Source organism: Alligator mississippiensis, chromosome 9, assembly GCF_030867095.1.
Source record: "Alligator mississippiensis isolate rAllMis1 chromosome 9, rAllMis1, whole genome shotgun sequence".
Classification (NCBI taxonomy): Eukaryota; Metazoa; Chordata; order Crocodylia; family Alligatoridae; genus Alligator; species Alligator mississippiensis.
In genome coordinates, this window is record NC_081832.1 from 58,782,626 (window position 1) to 58,804,962 (window position 22,337).

The 22,337-nt window shown below is 41.7% G+C and overlaps 1 protein-coding gene across 5 annotated transcripts in view; it reads left to right on the forward strand.

The window, feature by feature from the left end:
• The window catches only part of ATP10B (ATPase phospholipid transporting 10B (putative)), a 310,708-nt gene that overhangs the window by 205,981 nt on the left and 82,390 nt on the right, over positions 1-22,337 (forward strand). For 4 of the 5 annotated variants that reach the window (XM_019478644.2, XM_014597506.3, XM_059733475.1 and 1 more), the window contains 2 exons: positions 9,951-10,244; positions 13,000-13,194. In XM_019478644.2, the coding sequence (XP_019334189.1) occupies positions 9,970-10,244; positions 13,000-13,194 (470 nt within the window). In that variant the 5' untranslated portion in view covers positions 9,951-9,969. Of the gene's footprint in view, positions 1-9,950; positions 10,245-12,999; positions 13,195-13,400; positions 15,483-22,337 lie in introns of those variants that run through there. The other variant, XM_059733474.1, reaches the window with a different exon arrangement.

Here is a 22,337-nt window from a genome sequence, read left to right on the forward strand (position 1 = left end):
TGAAAAGACTGGCCAGTGACCCACCAGAGGTGTATGCTGAGAAGACTGACCGAAGGATGGACTGGATAATGTACTGGATCTTTAACTTGCATCACTTCCTGAATTTCCCCCCATGCACTGTTCAGACTTTTGTTCCCAGATCTCCAAGTCTGAAAAGAGTTGAGCTGAGACATTGCCAGTCTGTTGATCCCAGATAGGTCTCATCAGTCATCTTTAGATACGCAGATAAGACAATCATAGAAGACAATCATCCGCAACTGTGAGGGACTGCCAAAAAAGAATAAAGAAATATGAGGGGCTCCCTGCACCTGTGGCCAAACAGGCTGCTTCAATAGCACTTCTAGCCTCTCCCTGTTCAGAGATATGAAAACCAAGATGATAGTCCACCTGGCAGTAAAGCACACAGCCATGCGTGGCTGGTGCCTCCTGAATCTGGGGTGGAGGGGGCACCCACAGGAGCCACCGACGGCGGTGGCCCTGCCAGGGGGGGCACCAGCCCTACCGACATCATCAGTGTTGGCCATCAGGGGGGCACCGGCCCCTGCAAAGGGGGCACGTGCACCCCCGGGCACCCCCTACCAGTTGCCTATGCACACAGCTAGACTCTGCTGTTGTCTATCTTTTAACATCAAGCAGCTATAATAGTGGTCAGCTTCAGGAGAAAATGGAATTGTTTTGCATTGACAGCAGTTAACACTTGTAGATTTCTTGCCAAAATAACATGGCAGGCCAATCACAAGCAACAAGATAACATTTGGAAAAAATTAAGTAATTCAGTTCCGTCTTTGCATCAGGTTTTGTTTGTCTTGGTTTTTTAGGTATTTAGTTTTGTGTTTTTTAGGGGACTTTATGGACTTCAGTGTCTGGTCCATTCCACTAGTCATAGGGCTCATCTACACATGCCCCCCATGACGTAGTTGTTACTGCGACATCATTTAGTACTTGCTTTAGGAAGTATTGAATGACAGTGCAGTAACAGCTGTTACTGCCCCGTCCCAGCGGTACATGGTTATTTTTAGAAGCTACATCACCATAGCAATGCACTATAGAGAAGTATCTCATCACTACAGCAGTGTAGTGTCGGTGTCATGGTTTGTGCCCGCTGATGCTACATTGCCATAGCGTCACATGTAGACGCACCCATATATTAGAGGGATTTACTCTTGATTCCCTTCACACATGTGCATGTAATATAGATTTCTAAATACTGTGCTGTGAGTTTGTGGATGTGAGATTATCTATGTTTTTTTAGCTCAATACACTTCCCTGTTTATAAGTTAAAGAGCACCTATTTTAACTGATAGCATAACTGCTTTTATCAGAAGATGTGATATTTTACAGAGTCCCTACCCTTCAGAAAGTGTCCCAGAATAGACCAGAAACATTGTGGATACCAGCTGGCATTAGAAGATAATAACTTGACAGAACTCCCCTCCTTTTCCCTTCGGTCATTCTCCTAGTCAAGATGAGCTAAGTCAGCTCCTCATCATTCTTCATGATCCAAATACTAAATACTTGTGTTGCTTCCTGTGGTACATTTTCAATCCTGTGACAAGGAAGCCATTAGCCTGCTGCTCTGATTATGTATCCAACTAAATGATTTTTCTTTTTCATGGCCTAGCGGTTGTCCTTTTGTCCATTTTGTGCAAGGAAGTTTAACATTTCCTGCAAGACTGTTAATTGCATGTTGGCACTGATCATCCCTTTTCTCTGTGGATACAGCACTATTTGTGACCACCAAAGTACAAAAGAAGCCGTGATAAGAAAGTTGCTTCTTAACTGAATCAGACTAAGTAGAGCAAGGTCATTCTTTCATTAATTTATGTGTTAATGAACTAGAGTGAAAGTAAGAATAGAAAATGGAGTGTAAGGCCTTCCCAGTTATGATTTTTTTTACAGTTGTATAATAGTCTTCCACAAAGCATAGGGTGGCACATTTTTTTAAATACTTCAAAACTAGGCTGACCAGACAAATAGTGAACACACTTGCTTTGGAGGAGAGAAAAAAGGAACTGATTTAATAAACTGTTAATACTTTTAATACCTATGGTTCTTTGAATCAAAACTTTGCTTCATTCTTATTTGTAATTTTAAAGTATTTTTTTCTTCAACTGACATGAAAATAGTTTAAAAATCTACCCTAGATGTATCAAATTGGGGTTCTGGTGAGTTAATCTAAGCATATCCCACGTACCCAGAACATATTATTTATAAACTATATAGATGTATATAATATAATTTTGATGGAGATAATTTTTGAGTCACTAGGTGCCTGATTCTTCCATCTTAGCTTATGTTGTGCATTATCTTTTGATTAGTTGCATTGAAATAAATGAGACCACTTACATATTTCATTACTATACTGAACAAGTAAGGACAGAAATATGAGGCTTTCAGGGAGATAATAGTGCATCTCTGCTTGGCACTAGTTAGGCCTTATCTAGAGTATTGTGTGCAGTTCTGGGCTCCACATTTTATAAAGAATATGGAGAAGTTAGAGAGGGTCCAGAGGTGGGCAAAACATGTTAAAGAGCTTGGAAGGCAAGTCACATGAGGAGAGGTTGAAGAAGCTAAGCATGTGTAGCTTGTGGTGCTTAAGGAGGGGACATAATAGCAGTTTTCAAATACCTGAGGGGCTGCCATAAAGAAGAGAGAAAACATCTTTTCTCTCTTGCTGCAAAGAGTAGAACACAGACCAATGGCTTGAAAATGAAGCAAAGTAGGTTTAAATTAGATATCAAGAAAAACTTCTTCACTATTAGAACAGCTTCCGCTACATGGGTCAGGGTATTTTTAAGACTTCCTCAGAGGAAGTTGGGGATTTTGACTGGGGTATGCCAGTGCTCCTCCTAGGACTTAAATGCTGGAGGTTCCTGAGGGTCTTGCCCCTCAGCTCAGAGTTAATTGCCATTCTTGGGGTCAGGAAGGAATTTTTCCCCACGGTCAGATTTGTATGGACTGTAGGTGTTTTTGTCTTCCTCTGCAGCAGGGGGCATGGCCTTCTTCCTGGGACCTGTTGAGCATATATTAACAACTATACAGCAGCAGGATGTTGGCCACCATGGTCCCCCTGCTTTACTTATAGCAGGTCAGGATGTTATGTCTCGTGTTGTGTCAGGGTTTACTGTGTAGTAGGGCTTTGCGAAGCTTCGGTCCCTGATTCAATTTGGCAGAGCTTTGGCCCAATTTAATGGCCAAATCTCCAAATCCAAATCAAATCAGGAAACCTTTTAATCTCTCTGAATTGAATTGGAACCCTCCAAATTGATTCGGGGAGATTTGGAAAGATTCAGTGATTCAGATATAAACACAGCTTTAAATGTTTTTTCTACGTACCTCAGGCAGATCAAGAATGCTGCAATGCTGGGGTAGATGCAATGCTGAGCCACAGGAGTACGGGGGCTCCCCAGCACACTCGGCAGCTGACCCAGAAGTGGACCAGAAGCATTTTTGGTCCACTTCTAGGTCCACTGGGGAGCATGCCGAGGTGCCCCTTCGGGCCTCCCCCCCCCCCCCCCCGCTTGGTGACTGGTGCCTCCTGAGTCTGGGGGGAACCCCCAGCGTGCTCCCCCACAGATCCAGAAGTGGACCAGAGCACATGGCGGGCGGGGGGGGGGGGGGGGGGGCATGTGCTCCTGTGGGATGCTCCATCTGCTCCACCATCACAGCATTCATGAGCCATTCCTGGTACCTCAAGGTATGTAGAAAAAACATTTAAAGCTGTGACTGTGGCTGAATTGCTGATTCTCTGAATTAGCATCAAATCTACAGATTTGGATTTGGCCAAATCGAATCAGGGACAGTGATCTGAATCAACTAATCAAATCACTGCCCCCAATCCGGGCCAAATCTGAATCAAATATGGTCTATTTAGCACACCCCTACTGTGTAGTTGTGCTATGAGTTTAGACAATGGATTTGTATAGGATGGTTGGATAGGGAAGTTTTTACCTCAGAGAGGAAGTTGGACTAGATGACTTATAAAGGTCCATTCCAGCCCTCCTTCTGAAAAAAAACTTTGACTGTGGTAATGTTGGGGTGATGTTGTAGCTGTGATGATCCAGGAATTATGCAAGAGGCAAGGATTTTTTGGGGTGATACTTGGCCCACTGCACAGTTGGGATAAAGTTAGAGAAGTTTTTCAAAGCAATCCTAAATCTATTCCAACCATTCAATTGATCCAATAAAATATAACACCCCCAAAAAACTTTGCTTCTCACAACTTTGACTATAGCATTTTCTTTGATTTATTAATATAGCCTTTCTTTTTCCTAACTACCAAATGATATGAACATTGTGTCTTTATTGCAGATGCTCCCACAGTTTTGATTAAAATAATATTACAGCAGTACTGGCTCCCCTGCAGTTAAGGCTGAACATCACTTTCTGTTTAAAGTTGACCCTTATGTCTTGTCTATATGGGAGCTCATAGGATGGTGAAGATGAATCATGTAAAACTTCTCAGTGAGTCAGTCTCCTTTATTCCTGAATGAGGCCACCCACACAAAGGCTTAATGGGCTTTAATTTATTTGCATTAACTTCACACCTTTGGTTAATTCATCTTAACTTTCCTGTGTTGCCTCCTGTGAACAAGCAATAAATGCTGTAAAATCCACACGTGTGCTTGGGTTGTCTTTAAATTTGCTGTACCTTGCAAGTAGTGCTGGTGGTCCAAATTTGCTCATACATGTAAGGGAGATCCAGTACCTTTTACATAAAGCTAAATTTTTCAAAATAGACTCATTCTTCCACTGGCTTTTGGCCTGTTTGGGGACCTGAGGTTTAAACTAAGAGTCTTTGCTCCTGCTTTAACTGTTTTTACTCATCCAGGATTTATCTCAGCTAGCATAGCAGCAGAGTCAAGTCCGTGGGTGACTGGTGCCACCTTATTCGGGGGGGGCACATGCCACCCCAGCAACCAGTCAGTGACTGGGGGGCATCCCCTGCAGCCAATCTCACCAATGGGGGGGGGTCCCACTCCCCAGCCAGTGCTCACAGGGGGGGCACCAGTGCTCCCATCTGCCCCCCTGCCCATTGCCTGAATGGCAAGCATGGCTGGTCAGGGGGTGCACCAGCACTCTCAGGGGGTGTACGTGGACCCCTGTGCACCCCCTGAGCATTGCCACTAGTCAAATCAGCCCTGGGTAGAGTCTGAGTATCTAGAGGAGATATAAGGGGTCAGACTAGTGAAGTGGGTGTTGAACTCAGTGGGTGAACTGAGCCTCAGTTTCTCAACTCTCTGGTCCTAATCTCTGAACCATCCTTCCTCTTATGCCATCTCATCCCACCCTCTCGACCCTCTCCCACCGCCCACTTGCTGCACCATGTCTGGCCCTTCCTTCAAAGACATGTCCCCCCTACTCCATGCTGATTCTTTTACTGGCTGTCTTCTCTTCACAACTATGCCTGTCTCATCCTGTGGAGGACTGTAGAAGATGGAGAACCAAGTTGTGCTAGACCAGGGGTGTCAAATACATGGCCTGCAGTGCTCCATCATCCAGTCCTATCCATCTCATCTGACCTACCAGACCTGACACCCCTGTGCTAGACAGACAGAGATTATGAAATGGAAGAGCAGTGAAAAAGCCAACATGGAGCCAATGTATTTTTTTAGCCAGGACAATCAGTGCCCAGGAATAAAAGAAGGAATTGTACCTGGGGCTGCTGAGAATTTTTTTATAACTGCCCCAAAACATTGTTAATGTAGTGTCAAACTTCCCTAGTTGTGTCTCATGCCACATCGGACTGTGGCTGCTGGCTAACCTACACCTTTGAAAACAAGAAAACAAAAATTCGAAGAACACACTAACCCACACTGGAGCATGAACTCTGTTCTCTTTCAGCAATTCCCCACTGTGCCAGAAGCACGCTTGTTTGCAGTGTACCTTTACAGATGCTACCAAACATTTCAGGGGCAATGTGCACTGTTGGTGAAAGTCTGCACCTCTTTGCTACAGGAAAAATTAGGTTTAGATCAGGCTTAGCAAAGTGGAGTTGCCTACACCAATATACTGAGCTTCTAACATGAAAACTATCCAGACTTGCTGCAAGTTACCTCAGCTTCATCCTTGCCCCAGAAATCCATTCAGAGATACTATCTTTCTTTTCCTTTCAGTTAGCCTTTAAAGATCAGTTATATGTGCCACCAGGCTGCTGACACTGTATGGCACAATAATCTCTGCAGAAATGACCTACAAAATGCAGCACTGAAGTGAAGTGTACTTGAATCTCTGAAGTATATATGAACCTTTCATGGTATCACAGTGCCACCCTGCTCCATATTCCTTTCACGATTCAGAACAGTTGCATTTTACAACAAGAAGGCTACTAGAGTGCATGCAGATAAGTGCTGAAATTCAGATTTATGGAGCTGCTTAGGAAATAATAATGTAACCCTTTGGCCAGGCACAGGTCGGCAGCAAAAAGGGCCGGGTTCACATTTCAGGGTACCCCATAAATTATACCAATGGCTCAAGACCCCACCCAGAAATCTGGGAACACTAATTTGCTTGGGTATGACTATAAACAAAACAAAAAATAACCCTCCTTGCAAGCAGTGTAAACACAAAACCCAAATGTATTACAAAGAATTTTTAAAAAGCAAAAGAAAATATTAAATATAGCTTTAAAATAATATTGACTACAAAGCAAAGTCTATAGGCCTCACCCATGTCCAGGAAGTCTGGAACCTGGGGCTCCCCAAAGGATAGTTCTGGGAGCCTTCAACAGTACACTTGCCCTTCAGCAATAGGCTGTAGAGGGGAGTCCACACCAGAGTCCCAGGAGCTGCTCCCTGGGTTCAGCTCCCTGGAGCTGTTCGAGAGTATGGGTCCTTCTGCATTGCAAAGGGCTCCGTTGGTCCTGGAGATGTGGTAGAGTGCCAACCTCCACTTCCGCATGGTGACTTTGAGGGGTTAACTACAGTTTTTGTCAGCATACTGCACCCCAAAATTCCTAGTCCCAATCCCAGCTCTGCTTGGCAGGAAACTACAAAAGAACTCAGAGGAAAGGTGAGGCCTATCTTGGTTTGGGCCTGAACTACAAGTAGCACCCAACCACACTGCTTGGTTGGGACATTAACTACAAAAGGGACAAAAGGAGGCCCAGGCCTATCTCTGTGGTCCTGGACTGGGCAGCAAAAAGCCATCCAGGCCCATACTGCACCAAGGCCTGGATAGACAACAAGTAGTGCCAGGTTTTACCCTGGCTCAAACCATGCCAGACTTCACCCTGGCCCAAATCTGACGCCAAACATATGGCTGGGGTTTAGCCACACAGCTAGGCTGAAATGCAATAGCTGTGAAACAGAAAAAAGGGCCCAGGATTTTCTGCTTCCTCTGACCAATGAGGTCAGAAGGTTTTAAATATTTTGCCCAGATACAGGCCCTGGCTTGCCAGGGCAGAACAACAGGGGCCATCTTGCCCACATGAACACACGCACACTTGTAATACACAACCAAAAACACACACATGACCATACACAACCCCAAGTGTGTGTGGGTGTTACATAATATGCACTCTTAAGACCCCTTCATTTCTACTAATTATATGATTTACAGTCACCCACCCTCAGGCTGTGAACAGACATTCCTTCGTAGCACTACAGAAATGGAGCATTATGTGCTCTCCATGGCTCACGCATGACAAAGTCTCTTCAAAGGCTAGACTTTTGCTCCCCTTGCCCCAGGGGAGACTGTCAGTGATCCCAATCACTGGCAGCCTGTCCTCTCCAGGAGGCTGTAAGAGATCAGCAGCCCTTCCTGATGTTCCTGTGGTGGCAGTGGCAGCTGTTTCTGCCAGGGATCCAGCTGTTGCCTTCAGGTGAAGCTATTCCCACTGCCATATCTGGAAGACCACTGGCAACAACTGGTGTGTTTACAGTGGAGGCAGCTGACGTCCCTGCCACTGCCACCAAACCCCTGTGGTAGCAGCAGCTGTTTCTGCAGAAGAGCTGCAGTGGCATCCACTTACCAGTGCTCCCACTGCAGCACTGCAGCTGGGTGACAGCATGGTTCTTTGACAGCTTGTCATGTGCTCTCCCTCCCCCTTGGAGCAGGGAGGGCAAGAAAATAGATGGGATGCTGGGGATCCAAGGGATCCCCGCTCCAACACTTCTAGCACTACAAATAACTCAACATCTGTACGCTTGAATTTAATAGTGCTACAAGAGCATTTGTAGCAGCCAGTGAAGATTAGGCACCCTTTTCTTAAAGGAAAGGTATTTCAGAAGGGAGCAGCATAGGCAATGGATAGGTGGTTTGTAGGGAAACAGAGTACTTGGCTACATTACAGGTACCTTAATTAAAGTTGAAATCTCTTTAAAAATCAATTTACTTAATCTGTTGCAAAACAATGGCCTTGTACAGACATTCAGTTTCTTCTGGAGGAGTCACTACTCTCCCAGCAGAAACCAATGTATACAGATTTTCAGACCTGTTCTCCAAGAAGAAAAATAACCTGGGTACAACAAGGGTTAAATCACTTCCAGGAAAGTTTCTCCTGGTAAAGCATATATTTGTATGCTGTGGCTTCTCTCGGAAGAGAACATAATCCTGTAGCATCTCCTTGCCCTCCCTTTCCTCTCACCATCCCCTTCCCCCCCCCCCAGCAGGGAGGCAGTGTGTTGCTTACTGTACTCTGCTTCTCCAGCAAGGGGCCAAACATGCCTCCTTCACAATCCCTATATTATGCTGGAAGGAAACATAGGCTGACCATGGGCAGTCTGGGTCAGTCAATCAGAGCTACCCTATGCGCTGCTGCCATCTGTCACCAGGCAGACTAACCTGGCTACACAGTGTCAGCACTGCAAGCTCTCTCCTCTTCAGGGCCTCAGCCTGCAGCTCTGGGTAAGTTTTTCTACCAGGAGAACAAAACTGGGAGAATTCTCCCAGATTATTTGAATTTGCATATGCAGCCAATGTGGATGCTTCTTAATCAAGTTTAAACTAGATTTAAATTAAATTTAGCTAAAGCTGATTCCATGCATAATTAATCTAAATCAGTATTAACCAAATTCAAATCAGACCAAGATTATCCACACTCTATTTGTATCAGTTTAACAAGGTTGTTTCCTAATAAGCCTTTAGTTAGTGCAGCTCTGAATATAGAAAAGGTCAGAGCTTTTTTTTCTAATTTGTTTATTTTCTTGCCAGTACATTTATATATGTCCTTCCAAGTTCCACACCCATACATTTTACTGTTGTTGGAATTGTATATAATGTCTGGTCCTGTTGAACTTTAACTTCAGAAGGTCTCTGATTGTTGTGCTATTAGCTTTAGCAATTGTACTAACAAGTTTCAAAACATAGTATACCATAATGGCTCTAGTATTAGCAAATGCAGTTGATAGACCTATCTTATCAATAAAATGCCTATTATTTTGTTCATTGTTGGCACTTTGCATTCAAATCAGATTTTTATGAAGATTTAGGGGAAATGTTATGTGAATTTAAATGAGTTTAAGCTGAGATTGCAGTTCATTATTGTTATGACTATTGAGATTCAGCCCCCCCCCTGAACCAATCACCTTTGTAAGCAAATGCAAATAGAAGAACTATTGTGAATGTATGTGACAGTTAAAGAAAAAGTCTCAAACAGTTTTGGTAGCAGTTTATGACTAAAAAAATAATATAGACTTAGAGGTACAAAAAGGTTTTGTGAGGAATCAGCTGAATTTGCTTTGTCTGCATTAGTTTGTAGTGTGAACACACAGAGCATAGGAGATTTTTCCCATAAATTACAAATGGAGGTTTTTTCCATGCTGAATGGCCATGTTATACCAGTTAATCTATGCCTTCTGTATAGAAAGTGCTGAACTAAAAGCCTGGACAAGTAATGCACTGAACTGTAGTATTGTTTGTGTTTTGCCAGTAAAGGTTTAAAGGAGCAAAGTGAATTTTCTACCATAATGGAATTGGTTTTCAGTCTTTGTAATGCATTTGTCTTTCAGTCTGGCCTTACTGCTGTGAATGGCTTTGTCAGTGGACTCTGCTTTGTATCGTTGGCAACGGCTGGTGGCTGAAAGATCCTCAGAGACTTTATCAGAATCGACACCTCTGCTGTCTGCTGTCAAAGATGGGCTGAGATACAACTTAAACAAATGGCGGGTTGTGTTTCCTAACAATGGGAGACTTCAGAAAGATTGGGAGATTGTTTCTAGGTTTTATGCTGGAAATGGGATACGGACCACAAAGTATACCTGGTTCACCTTCTTGCCCCAAAATCTCTTTGAACAGTTTCACAGGTGCACACATGCCATAATTAATTAAATGATTCATTTGCTATAAATACTGACACCTGATTATTGATCTGGTTTGGATTTTTTGTTTGTTTGTTTGTTTCCCACTTTTGCAGGGGATTGAGGGTGGAGGAGGGAAATAATCCCCTCCCCATTTTTTGTTGTGGGTTGGTTTTTTTCATGAGAATCTAGGTGACAACTACTTAATCTTCAGACATCCATTGGAAACAAATATTGACTGGTTAACTAAAGAATAGGCCACTAATTTAAAGCAAACAGGTGCTAAACAAAGAAGACTATACAAATGTATAGGCCAGGAATTTGCTTTTTTGAACCTGTGGCCTGCACCCCATATGGATGTCAGTCAGTGCAGCCCTCTATAAAAAAGTCCTTTAGAATTTAATTTAGAATGCTGTTCTTGTACTTATTAAAGAAGTCTGCCAGATTTGGGAATTATGTCATCTACTAAGGATAAAATGCTTTTGAGAGGTTTTTGTGCTATCTGTAACATTCTATATTTAAAAATCCTCTAAAACCCTATAAAATCTAAAAAAAAAACCCAATTAAAATGTAATAGAAGTATATTCAGTTCATCCATATTCTTCTATATTGTACTTATTTGTGAGGGTTAGCCAGAGCTAGATTGTATGTCCAGATCAGTCTTTTACATTAAGCACTGGCTATGAAAAGGGAGACCTAGGCATGATGAATCTTGCTACGGGTACTCAATAACTGATCAAGGTAGATGAAAGCTGCCTACCCAACTCTCACTTGGAAATATCCATTTTGTAATATTACCATTAGTAGTTAAGAGTCCTATCATATGATTTCCATTTTTCTTTTTCTTTATCTAATTATTTTTAAATTAGACAAATATATATATATTTATAAATTGTTCAAAGACTATGTGAGAGTTCCACAGTATTTGAATATGTGGTCTCAAAACTCCTTTGTTGAAAAAATCAATTGTAGTCCCTAAACAAAATACATATCATAGAATCATAAAAAGTTAGAGTTGGAAGGGACCTCAGGAAGTCATCTAGTCCAACCCCCTGCTCAAAGCAGGACCACCCCCAACTAGATCATCACAGGCAAAGCTTTGTCTAGGTGGGTTATGAAAACCTCCAAGGATGGAGCTTCCATCATCTCTCTGGGTAACCTGTTCCAGTGTTTTACTACCCTCCTAGTGAAAAAATTCTTCCTAATATCTAACCTAAACTTCCCTTGCTACAACTTGAAACCATTGCTCCTTGTCCTGTCATCTGCCACCACTGAGAACAATGCAGCTCTATCCTTTTTTGAACCCCCCTTCAGGTAGCTGAAGGCTGCTATTAAGTCCCCTCTCAGCCTCCTCTTCTCTAGACTAAATATGCCCAGTTTCTTCAGTCTTTCCTTCTAAGTCACGTGCCCCAGCCTCCTCACCATTTTTATTGCCCTCCACTGAGCTCTCTCCAATTTGTCCATTTCCTTCCCGTGGTTGGGGGTCCCAAAACTGAACACAGTGACCCAGATACCAGTGGGTGCATCTACATGTGGTGATTTAAGGTGCTTTATGCAATGAAGGTGAGAGCTCAGCCTTGGATCAGGGGAGCCAAGTGGAGAGCTGAGTCCCCACCTGCATTGCACCCAGCCTGCTGGGGCTGAGCCACACAGAGCCCCCAGGAGCTAACACCACTTCTCCCACCCACAGTGTCCAGCAAGGAGGCTGGGTGCTTCCCCAGGACAGAAGTCAGTGAAGCAGGGAAAGCCATGTTGGGTGCTGGGGGCAGACGCAGTACCGAACTGCTTGCTGTCCAGGGCGGGAGCCCCAACATGGGCATCTAAGTGCACCTGAATCCCAGGCAGGGACTTGCAGGGCTGCATTGCCTGGCCAGCAAACCTGCCCCAAGGGAGAGGCATAGGGAAGCTAGCAAAGGACCTACCCGGCTGTACTGTCCCTTTCCCCTGCAGGGAGTCGTGGGGGGAGGAAGGCCTTCCCTTGTGCTTTGACAGGAGCCATCATGCTTTCTGCCCCCTCTGCCAACTTACTGCACACTGACAGGGACTACTCACCCACCACATCTTGCCGGCACCCGGCGGCAGCATGGGGCCCCACAGGTTCAGCTCCAGCCTGCTGTTATCCAACACTGGAGAGGCAGGAACACTGGAAGGGAGTTAGACCCTGGGCTGGGGCCAAGGCCAGGGCCAGGCCAACTGCATCCAGGGGTACTGGAGGCTTCCACCCCCTCAGCTGGCAGTAGGCTGCACTGCCCGGCTACACTGCCATAGGCTTCCAGTGGCTGTCCAAGGTGCTGACCAGGGAGGCTGCCCAGCAAGCCACATTAAGGTGCCTTAAGGTGTTCACATGTAGATGCACACCTAAATCGCCTTAATGAGCCTTAGGTTAAGGTACATTAGGTTTAGGCACACGTAAATTCATGTGTAGACATGCCCAGTGTGACCACAGTGGCAGGAATGAGAGGAACTATTAAGGAAACACTTAAGTATTTTTGGATTAAAGAAATTCACATTAAAATTAATCTAATCTCACTACTCTATAATAGTTAGAGATAGCAAGATTAAATTAGTTATTCACTCACAGAATCCAGTAGAGGAAGTATGGAGACATCACTGTTTAGTAATAAAATAATTAATTGTTGGGGAAGGAAGGATTTGGAAAGAATGTGAGAAAAGAAATGTTTATTTGAACAACAGATGATGTGAATCAGGAAAAGATGCATTTAATTTATTCCTGTTTTTCATTTCCTTTTGACATTCTCAGGTTGGCTAATCTTTATTTCCTCTTTCTGGTGGTCCTAAACTGGTTCCCACAAGTAGAAGTTTTCCAACGGGAGATCACTATGCTACCTTTGTGTGTGGTACTGCTACTAATTGCACTTAAGGATGGCATTGAAGACTACAAGAGATACAGATTTGATAAAACAGTAAACTCCTCTAAAACCAAAGCATATGATAAGTAAGTAGAATAAAATAGGGTTTTTTTCTATATTATCTATTTCAATCTATTCTATTTTTTTACAATAATTTTATCCCATTTGAGCAAAGGAAATTAAATTATTAAATTGGAAAAACTTATTCTGCCTTCAAGTATTAAGACATAGAGCTATGAATAATGTTTTAGTGTCACATATGTCCCTTGTAACTCTCATAAGTGGGTAATCTTATTTTGGCACACAGGAAGTGTACCCTGATACAATTCTTTTCATTCAAACTTTTCAAATTTCTCAGACAACAAAAGCATCAGAACACCTTAGAAAGCAAGCAAAGGTTCTGTTGGAAAGATGGAGGATATTATACACATTGATGAAATGCAGCCAGGTGGAATGAAGCTTTGAAACTTTTTAGCAAAACAGAACAACATTATTTAGGTATTATATTGAAGCAGGAAGTGAAGAATTGTGTGTGTCACTGAAACCATCAGAGGAAATGTCCATAAAGAGGCTGTATTCAAGATGGAACATGTCCAGGATATCCAAATGAAGACCACATTTCTGCCAAAAAGTGCAGTGGTATTTCCACGACCATGTTTGTTCAATATTTCTGAGTTTCATTTGAATGTCTGTGCTTTCAAAAATTCAGCACCTGTGAACTGTATGCTGACGTATTTATTCATTCAAGACTGACTCAGAAGGAAGAGATTGTTTTCTTCTACCTTAGTCACCTGTAATACCTCCTGCAGTACAACATGTAGGTCAGTGGTTTTCAACCTTTTTACATTTAAGGCACCCCTCATTAGACTTGAGACACCAGCTCTTAGCTTTCACTCATTTTTTTTCACTACAGAAAAATAATAGAGTGATTCTGCTGTTGCAAAGAACTCAGAAAGACCATAATAGCTCAGACTGCTTTTAATGCTATTAATTCCTATTCAAAATTCCTAGGTTTATCTTGTGAATCGTATTTTCATACCGAAGAGTGCTACCATTGTGTAGCACTCCACAGCACCTTTGAAAGGATCTCAAGGCACCCCAGAGTGCTACAGCACACTGGCTGAGGATCTCTGACCTAGGTACTTGTCAGAGGTCCATTGTCCAAGTATTAACCCAACTAAATCCCAGGTAGCTCTCCACATCTGATAGGACTGGAAGGGAAAATAGTCAACTTGATTTAAAAGAGGGGAATTTACATGCAAGTTCTTTTGTCAAGAGAGATTTTTTTTTCTGTATCTCTAGAGATAAAAGCAAATAGGCGATGAGAGCGGTTACATGGGTTGAGATCCATCTCCAACTGAAGTTATCAGTAATCTTCCATCAATTTCAGTTGAGTCAGAATTTTGCCCACAACCTTTGACCTGTCTTACTGGGAATAATTTTATCTACCAGTAATTTTACAAAGTGTGTTTCAGAAAAGCTTGAAAAGAATTAGGTGTATATATTTTTGTTCTACAACAAAATAAGGAAGTTTATCTGTAAATAAAATAATTTGCTGGCAAATTGCTCAGAGTAGGATGTCCAGCGATACATGAACATGCATAATAAAACATTTAAGGAGTGCTGTTGTTATCAGTGACCTGCAACTAGGCAGTCTCTAGGACCCAGAATCAGCCTGTTTTACAGGTGGGTGCTACCTGCCTGAATGACGTCTGTATTTCAACAGGTATTGTTTTCAATTAAGTGAAAGACAGTAATCAGATCAGGGAAACTTAGCTCCTCACTTCACTGCTTTTCAGTTAGTCTGGCTTTTGTAACCACCATAACTTATGTATTATACTTAAAGCTACATTTTAAGGGGAAGTAAGATGACAATGAATGAAGCTCTACGCTGCTTCTCTTTGAAGATCATAAGGAAAAAACTTTTTTTCAAGAAAGCATGCTGCCAGCATGTTGCTTCAGATTCTGAAACACAAAATGAGGAGCTGGAGAAAAGAGGGAAAGAAAGGAAAAGAAAGAAGAAAAATAAAACTAAGAGGATGATTGTCTCCAACTTGCCCTTTGAAAGCAACATGTGGAAAGAGAACCCAAATAGGTATTATGACTCTAATAAAATTAAGACCACCAAGTACACCATCCTCTCATTCATCCCAAAGAATATATTTGAGCAGTTTCACCGCTTTGCCAATGTATATTTTGTGGCCATTGCCTCACTGAATTTTGTGCCAGTGGTTAATGCTTTTCAACCAGCAGTTTCTTTGATCCCAATCTGTATTATAATGGCCATTACCGCAGTGAAAGATGCCTGGGAGGACTTCCGGAGATACAAATCAGACAAAGAGATCAACAGTATGGGCTGCCTCATTTTTAGGAAGTAAGTAAATCCTATAGTTTTTATGCATGTGCCAAAATTTGGATGGAATTGTGGGTTTTCTTTACAGAAGAGTCTAAATGAATCAAATAATTGTTGGTAAGTGACAGTTTTTGGATAAAACATTTGCCTTATAGGAATTAAGGAGACTTCAGTTTTACTTGAATGGAAGTTTCAGTCACTGAGGAAAAATTCAAGTTGTTTGAAGCTCAGTAATAAACCAATGCTATTTAATTATCTAACTTCATCTTTAAGTCATTAATTTTATATGGGTCTTAGGTGCCTCTGTATCTTTGTTAGGTGCCTTGGGGCATTTGTGGGATTTCCAAAAATCCCTAGCACCTTCAATGTGATTTTTAAAGGGGCATACCGGCATTGTTTGATGTCTGAATTGTTTTAAGAATTTGGCTGTTAAAATTTTTTTTTTAAGTTACTCTGAAGTATCGAGGTTTATGTGTACAGCAGAGTTTTATTTCTTTCTGGATAGTGTTTTTATATAGATTGAAGTACCATTTTAAAAACTGTTGAAATAAGCCTTAGTTTTAGCAATGGATAAATTAGTCAAATTAGTTGGATGCAGCTTGAAAGTGTCTCATGTCCTCTTGCTTTTGGAGTTTTTTTTAATGTAAACATTTAAAAATTCTTTATAAACAGCAATCATTCTCAAAGTGAAGTAGAAAATGACTTCTTACTGATTAAAATACTGCATTCATGAGGGAAGAGAAACATCTTCCCAGTATTCTTGAACAACGGTCCTTAGGCCTAAAATTAATCAACAGCACTTATATAGTGTCAGCAAAGATGGGTTTCAGATGTGCTAAGCTCAGTGAAGTTTGCCAATTGCTATTTATTTCCTAGGCAGATATGTCTGTAAATGACAAGACTTGCAGTTTAGTCCATTTTTATTTTCATACCGGTTTGCTTAAACAGGAATTAATAAATTCGTTTATACACTAGCTTATTTATGTCAAAAAATAGTACAAATACATGGTTTCTAAGAACTGAATTGGGGTGATCAGCCTGCCAGAATGACTAATGAAAATAAAAATGCCCTCAGCTTGGAACAGTATCTGATTCTAGAACAAAAATGTTTCTGTTTTCTCCCACCAAGATCTCATTTCTAGGATCCCAGTTTTCTGGATTGCCTGCATAATTGTATCTTTCCTTCAAGTTGCAACTTAGTTTGTATTTTCAAGCTTAAGAAAATAATGTGTTTTATCTGTGATGGTGGAAATATCATGGTGACCTATAGGACTAAATGACACCTTAATAGGTAAGGGACTGATATACAAAATTATACAAGACAGATATATATCTATATATCTATATAGCTATATATACCCTCACTGGAGAAGAAAGATGCAAGATACCTCTACCAATCCCTACGATAGATAGATAGATAGATAGATAGATAGATAGATAGATAGATAGATAGATAGATAGATAGATAGATAGATAGATAGATAGATAGATAGATAGATAGATAGATGGGCAAGTGGCGGCAGTGCCTACCCTCCCCCCCCCCCGCACCAGCTGGGCAAGTGACAGCAGCACCTGCCCACCCCACCTCCCTGTGCCAGCTGGCAAGTGGCTGCAGGGCAGAGCCCCCACTCCCAAAGCTGATGCAGGCACAGCAATGCTGGGAGCAAGGGCTATTCCCTGCTGCCACTTGCACCCTTCCACCTGGAGTGAGCTGTGCCTACATCCCATCCCTCCCTGCCCTGGCTGGGCAAGTGGCAGCAGGGCATAGCCCACACTTTGAGCATTGCTGCACCTGCATCCCACCCCCAGAGTCCCCCACCACCCGTCCCGGCTGGGCTGCTTATCCCAGCCCCAATCCCAATCCCTCCCCCATGCCCTTTCCCTCCCCCCACCACAACAGATTTACCAGCTGGAAGCAGCTGTGTCCAGCATGGCAAGGACTGCTCCCTGTTTAGTCTATGGCTGAATCTCCAAAGAGGCACTGAATCTTCGGATCTGATTTGGCCCAATCGAATTGGGACAGTGATTCAAATCTCCCAGTCAAATCACTGTCCCTCCAAATTGGCCGAATTCAAATCCAAAGTGCATACTTGCCACTTCACACAGATCTAATAGATAGAGAGATGGTAGGGATTGGTAGAGTCTATATATATATGTATATATATATATATATATATATATATATATATATATATATATATAGCCTCTATTTTATATATATATATATATATATATATATATATAAAAGCCTGAGAGAGAGAAACAACTAATGCACTAGATAGTAACTTGGTGAATCTAGATAAGAAATCTTAATTATCTCTCTCTTACACAACATAAGCTTGATAAATGGCATCTAGCAAGCATTTGCTGAAGAAGGCTAATTCTGGGTGCTAGATAAGGAATGGAAAAGTTGTTTTCTACTCCTCATGATAATTTTGAGACCTTTCTTCATGTGCCATTTGTATTGATTTGTGTTTCTTACTGAGCCTAGTAACCTTATTACAAAAGATGATTCTTGTATTTTTGGTTTTCCTGGCAAATGTGCCTACAGTTTCCCCAAGATCTGGTGTATGTTTGATTTGCATACGTTTGAAAAGTATTGAACAGGAAATAGCAACCTGCAGACAGAGGCAGACTAAGAATGCCAATATAAACACTTCAGCAGAGTACAGATGACGGTTTAGATTTGAGTTCTCTTCTGAGCATTGAAAATCATCACCGACCCATCCCAAGATCTAATGACTAACTTCAGAGCAATGTTGGGAGGTTCTAAAAAGACCTCACCAGGTGCCTTAGTGGATATTACAGTTGCCATCAGACTTACTAGTTGCAGCATATTGTATCATGAATAACTTTAATGATGCCTCTATAGAGCTTTGGGAATCTGATATTTCTTGTTCTTCTCGTTAGCAGCAGTGTCACAGAGGAGCCTAGTTTCTCTTAATTTTCTTCCCTTCCTCATGAATCATCTGTCAGAGGTTATTTTGTAACAAGGGTGACCAGCTTTTTACAGACACAGGAAGCTTTGTTAATCTGGTTGCAATAAAACATTCTCTTTTAATATAGTAACTGATCTTCCATCTAAAGGCGAACCCTTCGTTAGATTTACGTATTAATCTACGAGAGATTGGAGACTGTATTCTCATTGTTTCAGAGTTCAGTATAATTAATTTTGATTCCCAGCTCTAATAAGAATATGAGGGCAGAATTCTAGTTTTCCATCTCTTTTTCCAAAAATTAGCCAAGGGATTGGTAAGGAATCTTGCATCTTTCCTCTCCAGTGAGGGCCACTGAATTTAAATATGACATCTTGTATCTTGGCTTCTCTGGGTTTTTTTCTTTGTACTGAGATCAGTTGAAATGTAAGGTCTGGTTTAGTCAGTCATTTATGAAGAGAGCGAATCTTAGCAAAGTATTTAAACAAGCCTCAGTTGTAAAGGAGAGAGATCAGTAGTCACTGCAGAGTGTTATTCGGTAGATGTGGGGGTTTACAGTTTCAGTAGTAATTTGTGGAGGTTTTCACTTGTAGGTCAGAGATTCAGAGAATCATAGTAAGTGTTCATAAACTGCAGCATCATGATTGAATTATTAACTCTTTCATTTGGTGTTAAATACTATATGTACAATTACAGACAGAACAGAACTATCCATAATTACTGTCTGTACAACTACAGAATTGTTCCTTAATATACCTTTTCCATCTCATTTTAAATTTCCTAAACAATGTAGCTTCCACAGCAAAATAAATTTCACTATCAGGAAGTTTTCCATGATACTCTGTTTATATAATCCCTTCTTAATTGCATTCCATTTCTTCTGGTTACATTCTTTTATACAACCCTAATTAATTCTTCTTTATCCACCGTATTTAATTATACCCTTCATATATTTGTGATCATTATCATGACCATTCACTATTCCATCTTTCCTCATACATACGTACTTCACCATTTTCATCTTTTCTCATACATCAACCCCTTCAACCTCATGCATATTTTCATTTTTTTTCTCAAAAGTCCTTCCAGTTTGTCATTATCTTTCTGATAATGGAGGTGCAGAATTGAATGTGGTGGTAGAAGCCAGCCATGTTTGAGGTTCAATTCCTACAAGGTTGTGACTGAAAATTATTATCGGACAACTATTAAGTGCTCTAATGGATAAGACATTAGGTGATATGAGCCTATCTAGTTTGACCATGTGTTCAATTGATTAGGGCCTGGGAGGCAAGACTAATGAGAAGCAGCTGAAAGAACTAGAGTTCTTTAGTCTGGAGAAGAGAAGACTGAGAGGGATTGGAAATACCTGAAGAGCAATTACACAAGGGCTGCAGATAGACTTTTCTCTGTGACTATAGGGGACAGAACCAGGAGCCATGGTCTCAAGGTTCAGCAGAGGGAATTTAGATTAGAGACTCTAAATCCAACTTTTGACTATGAAGGTGATCAAGCATTGGAACAGGCTATCTAAAGAAACTGTGGAATCTCCATTCTTGGAAGTTTTCAAGAGCAGATTAGACAAGCAGTTGACTGTAATAGTTGAGTCAGGGGTGCTCCTGCTTTGAACCAGGAGGCTAGATGCCATCATGAAGTCTCCTGCATCCCTACTTTCTTATAACTCCTATGATTTATCAAGCAAAAAAAAAAATTAAACCCACAATCAAAAGATTGTTACATCAATCTATGACTTCTTTACTCTTCAGTGAGAAGACCTGTACAAGTATTTACTTCTTCTTTATTTATACTCTTTGACTTCACACTTTTAGGATGATGGGAGGTATGAACTCTTAAGCAAGCTGGCAGGCAGTGCTGTGCTTCAGTCCACTCTGCGACTTCATGCAAAGCAGATCTGTCTGATTTTCACCTGACACTCTCCTGCCACCTACTTAGAACACTCCTATGTGATATAATGAAAGCTGAAATTCCATTTAGAACGAAAGTTATAGCTTTAGGTGGATTTCAGGCAGGTTTTGCCCATTGTTCCCACACATCTATAATTGAGAACTGTCTTAAAACATTGCCATTGTGAAGACATTTTAAGATATTGAAACTTCATTGTAACATGAAAGCAACACCAGGAGCAGATGATTTTGCTGCTTATCTCAGGAAAATCAGGAAGGGGAGAGAGCCTACATCTGAAAATTGCTCTTATCTTAGAGTACCAGAAAACTGCACTTTAAAATAAATCAACTTAATTGAGTGGGTCTATGGTAATGACTTTTCAGAAGATAGCATTTGCTGCAATTCAAATTCTTCAATTCTTTGGCCCTCAAAAAACACTGAGAGCTATAAATGGGCACATAGCTGCCAGAATTATTGGAGAAAGAATGTACTTACGCATACGTATGTAGCAGGTAATGAGGATATCTGTCTGATTTCCAACCAAGTTTTTCAACAGTTTGTCACTAAGTATTTTGCCTCCCCACAGGCTCACACTTAAAGTGGGAAATGGCTGTGATTCTGTTGTGAAATATGAATCTGAAAATTGGCTTAATCAACAGCATGAGACCTATTCTAATATTTACAACACTATAGACTCAGAAGTGATAACAGAACAGGCTACTGGAAAACATGTTCTTTTGCCAAAATTCAACTCATGACCATCAGACACAGCCAGAGCTATAGTGAGTCCTTCAGCTTCTGGGACATACTGCCAGCCTGACTCCTAGATTCATAGATGTTAGGGTCGGAAGGGACCTCAATAGATCATCGAGTCCGACCCCCTGCATATGCAGGAAAGAGTGCTGGGTCTAGATGACCCCATTTAGATGCTTATCTAACCTCCTTTTGAAGACCCCCAGGGTAGGGGAGAGCACCACCTCCCTTGGGAGCCCATTCCAGACCTTGGCCACTCTAACTGTGAAGAAGTTCTTCCTAATGTCCATAGATTTCTTCCTAATGTCCATAGATATGTCCTGGGCCAGAGCCTTCAGTTTAGAACTGATCTCTGCAAAGAAAAGTCTTCCTGTGATCCAAGGCTGCCAAAGAAGGGAACACCAACAAATGCTGATATCCAGGAAGGCTGGTGGAAATCATCAGATAGGAGCCAGAAGTTTATGGTAACCATGGTTGGGGTGCCAGGAAAGGCACTGTACATTCAGATTAGTCGGTTTAGAATCCAGAAGAGGGCACTGGTTGAGAGCTAGTGCAGGAGAGCTCTTACGGGACTGGTGGGGTTACTCACAAAGCACAGTGAGGCACAGAGCAATTCAGGAGTGGACCTAGAACTCAGTAGATCAGGTTAGGGCCAGGGACCCAATGGATCTAGAGAAGAGGCATGAGGCCGCAGAAGAGGCTAAAGAGGATATACATTTTTGTGGATCAAAGTAGGGGCAGGGTCACAGTGTATCTGCAGAAGAGGTTAATGAAATGCCCCTGCATTGTTTTCGGATCAAGGTACAGTTGGGGGCTCACTACAGAGACATATTTAGAGGAACAGAGCACGAAGAGGACTACGCTGAACATTCTGGTTGAGACTGAGAATAAGAGATGTCCTGCCCAGGACATGGAGTTGAGAGCTTGATGATAAGCAGAGCCAAATAAAATGCCCAAAGCTCACACTGGTCTCTGATATCAGTCTCCCCAGCTATATGATCATTTCTTTCATCAAGGCATGACAGGTGAGGCATCAGGGTGATAATTTAGGATGCTATAGTCAGTGGGACAGATTTAGCATGAGCACCCTCAGAGGTGGATCCTGTCATAACCCCCACCACTCAAGCTGGACAGCCTTATTTTAGGGGAGAAATATTGGAATCATTATTCAGTTTTTACTCATTTCTTACTCAGGCAAAGCTCTTACTAACATTTCCTTTTTCTCCCATTGGTGACTGTTCTTGTATTGTTGGCCAAAGCAAGGACTATGCTACTCAACAAGTTT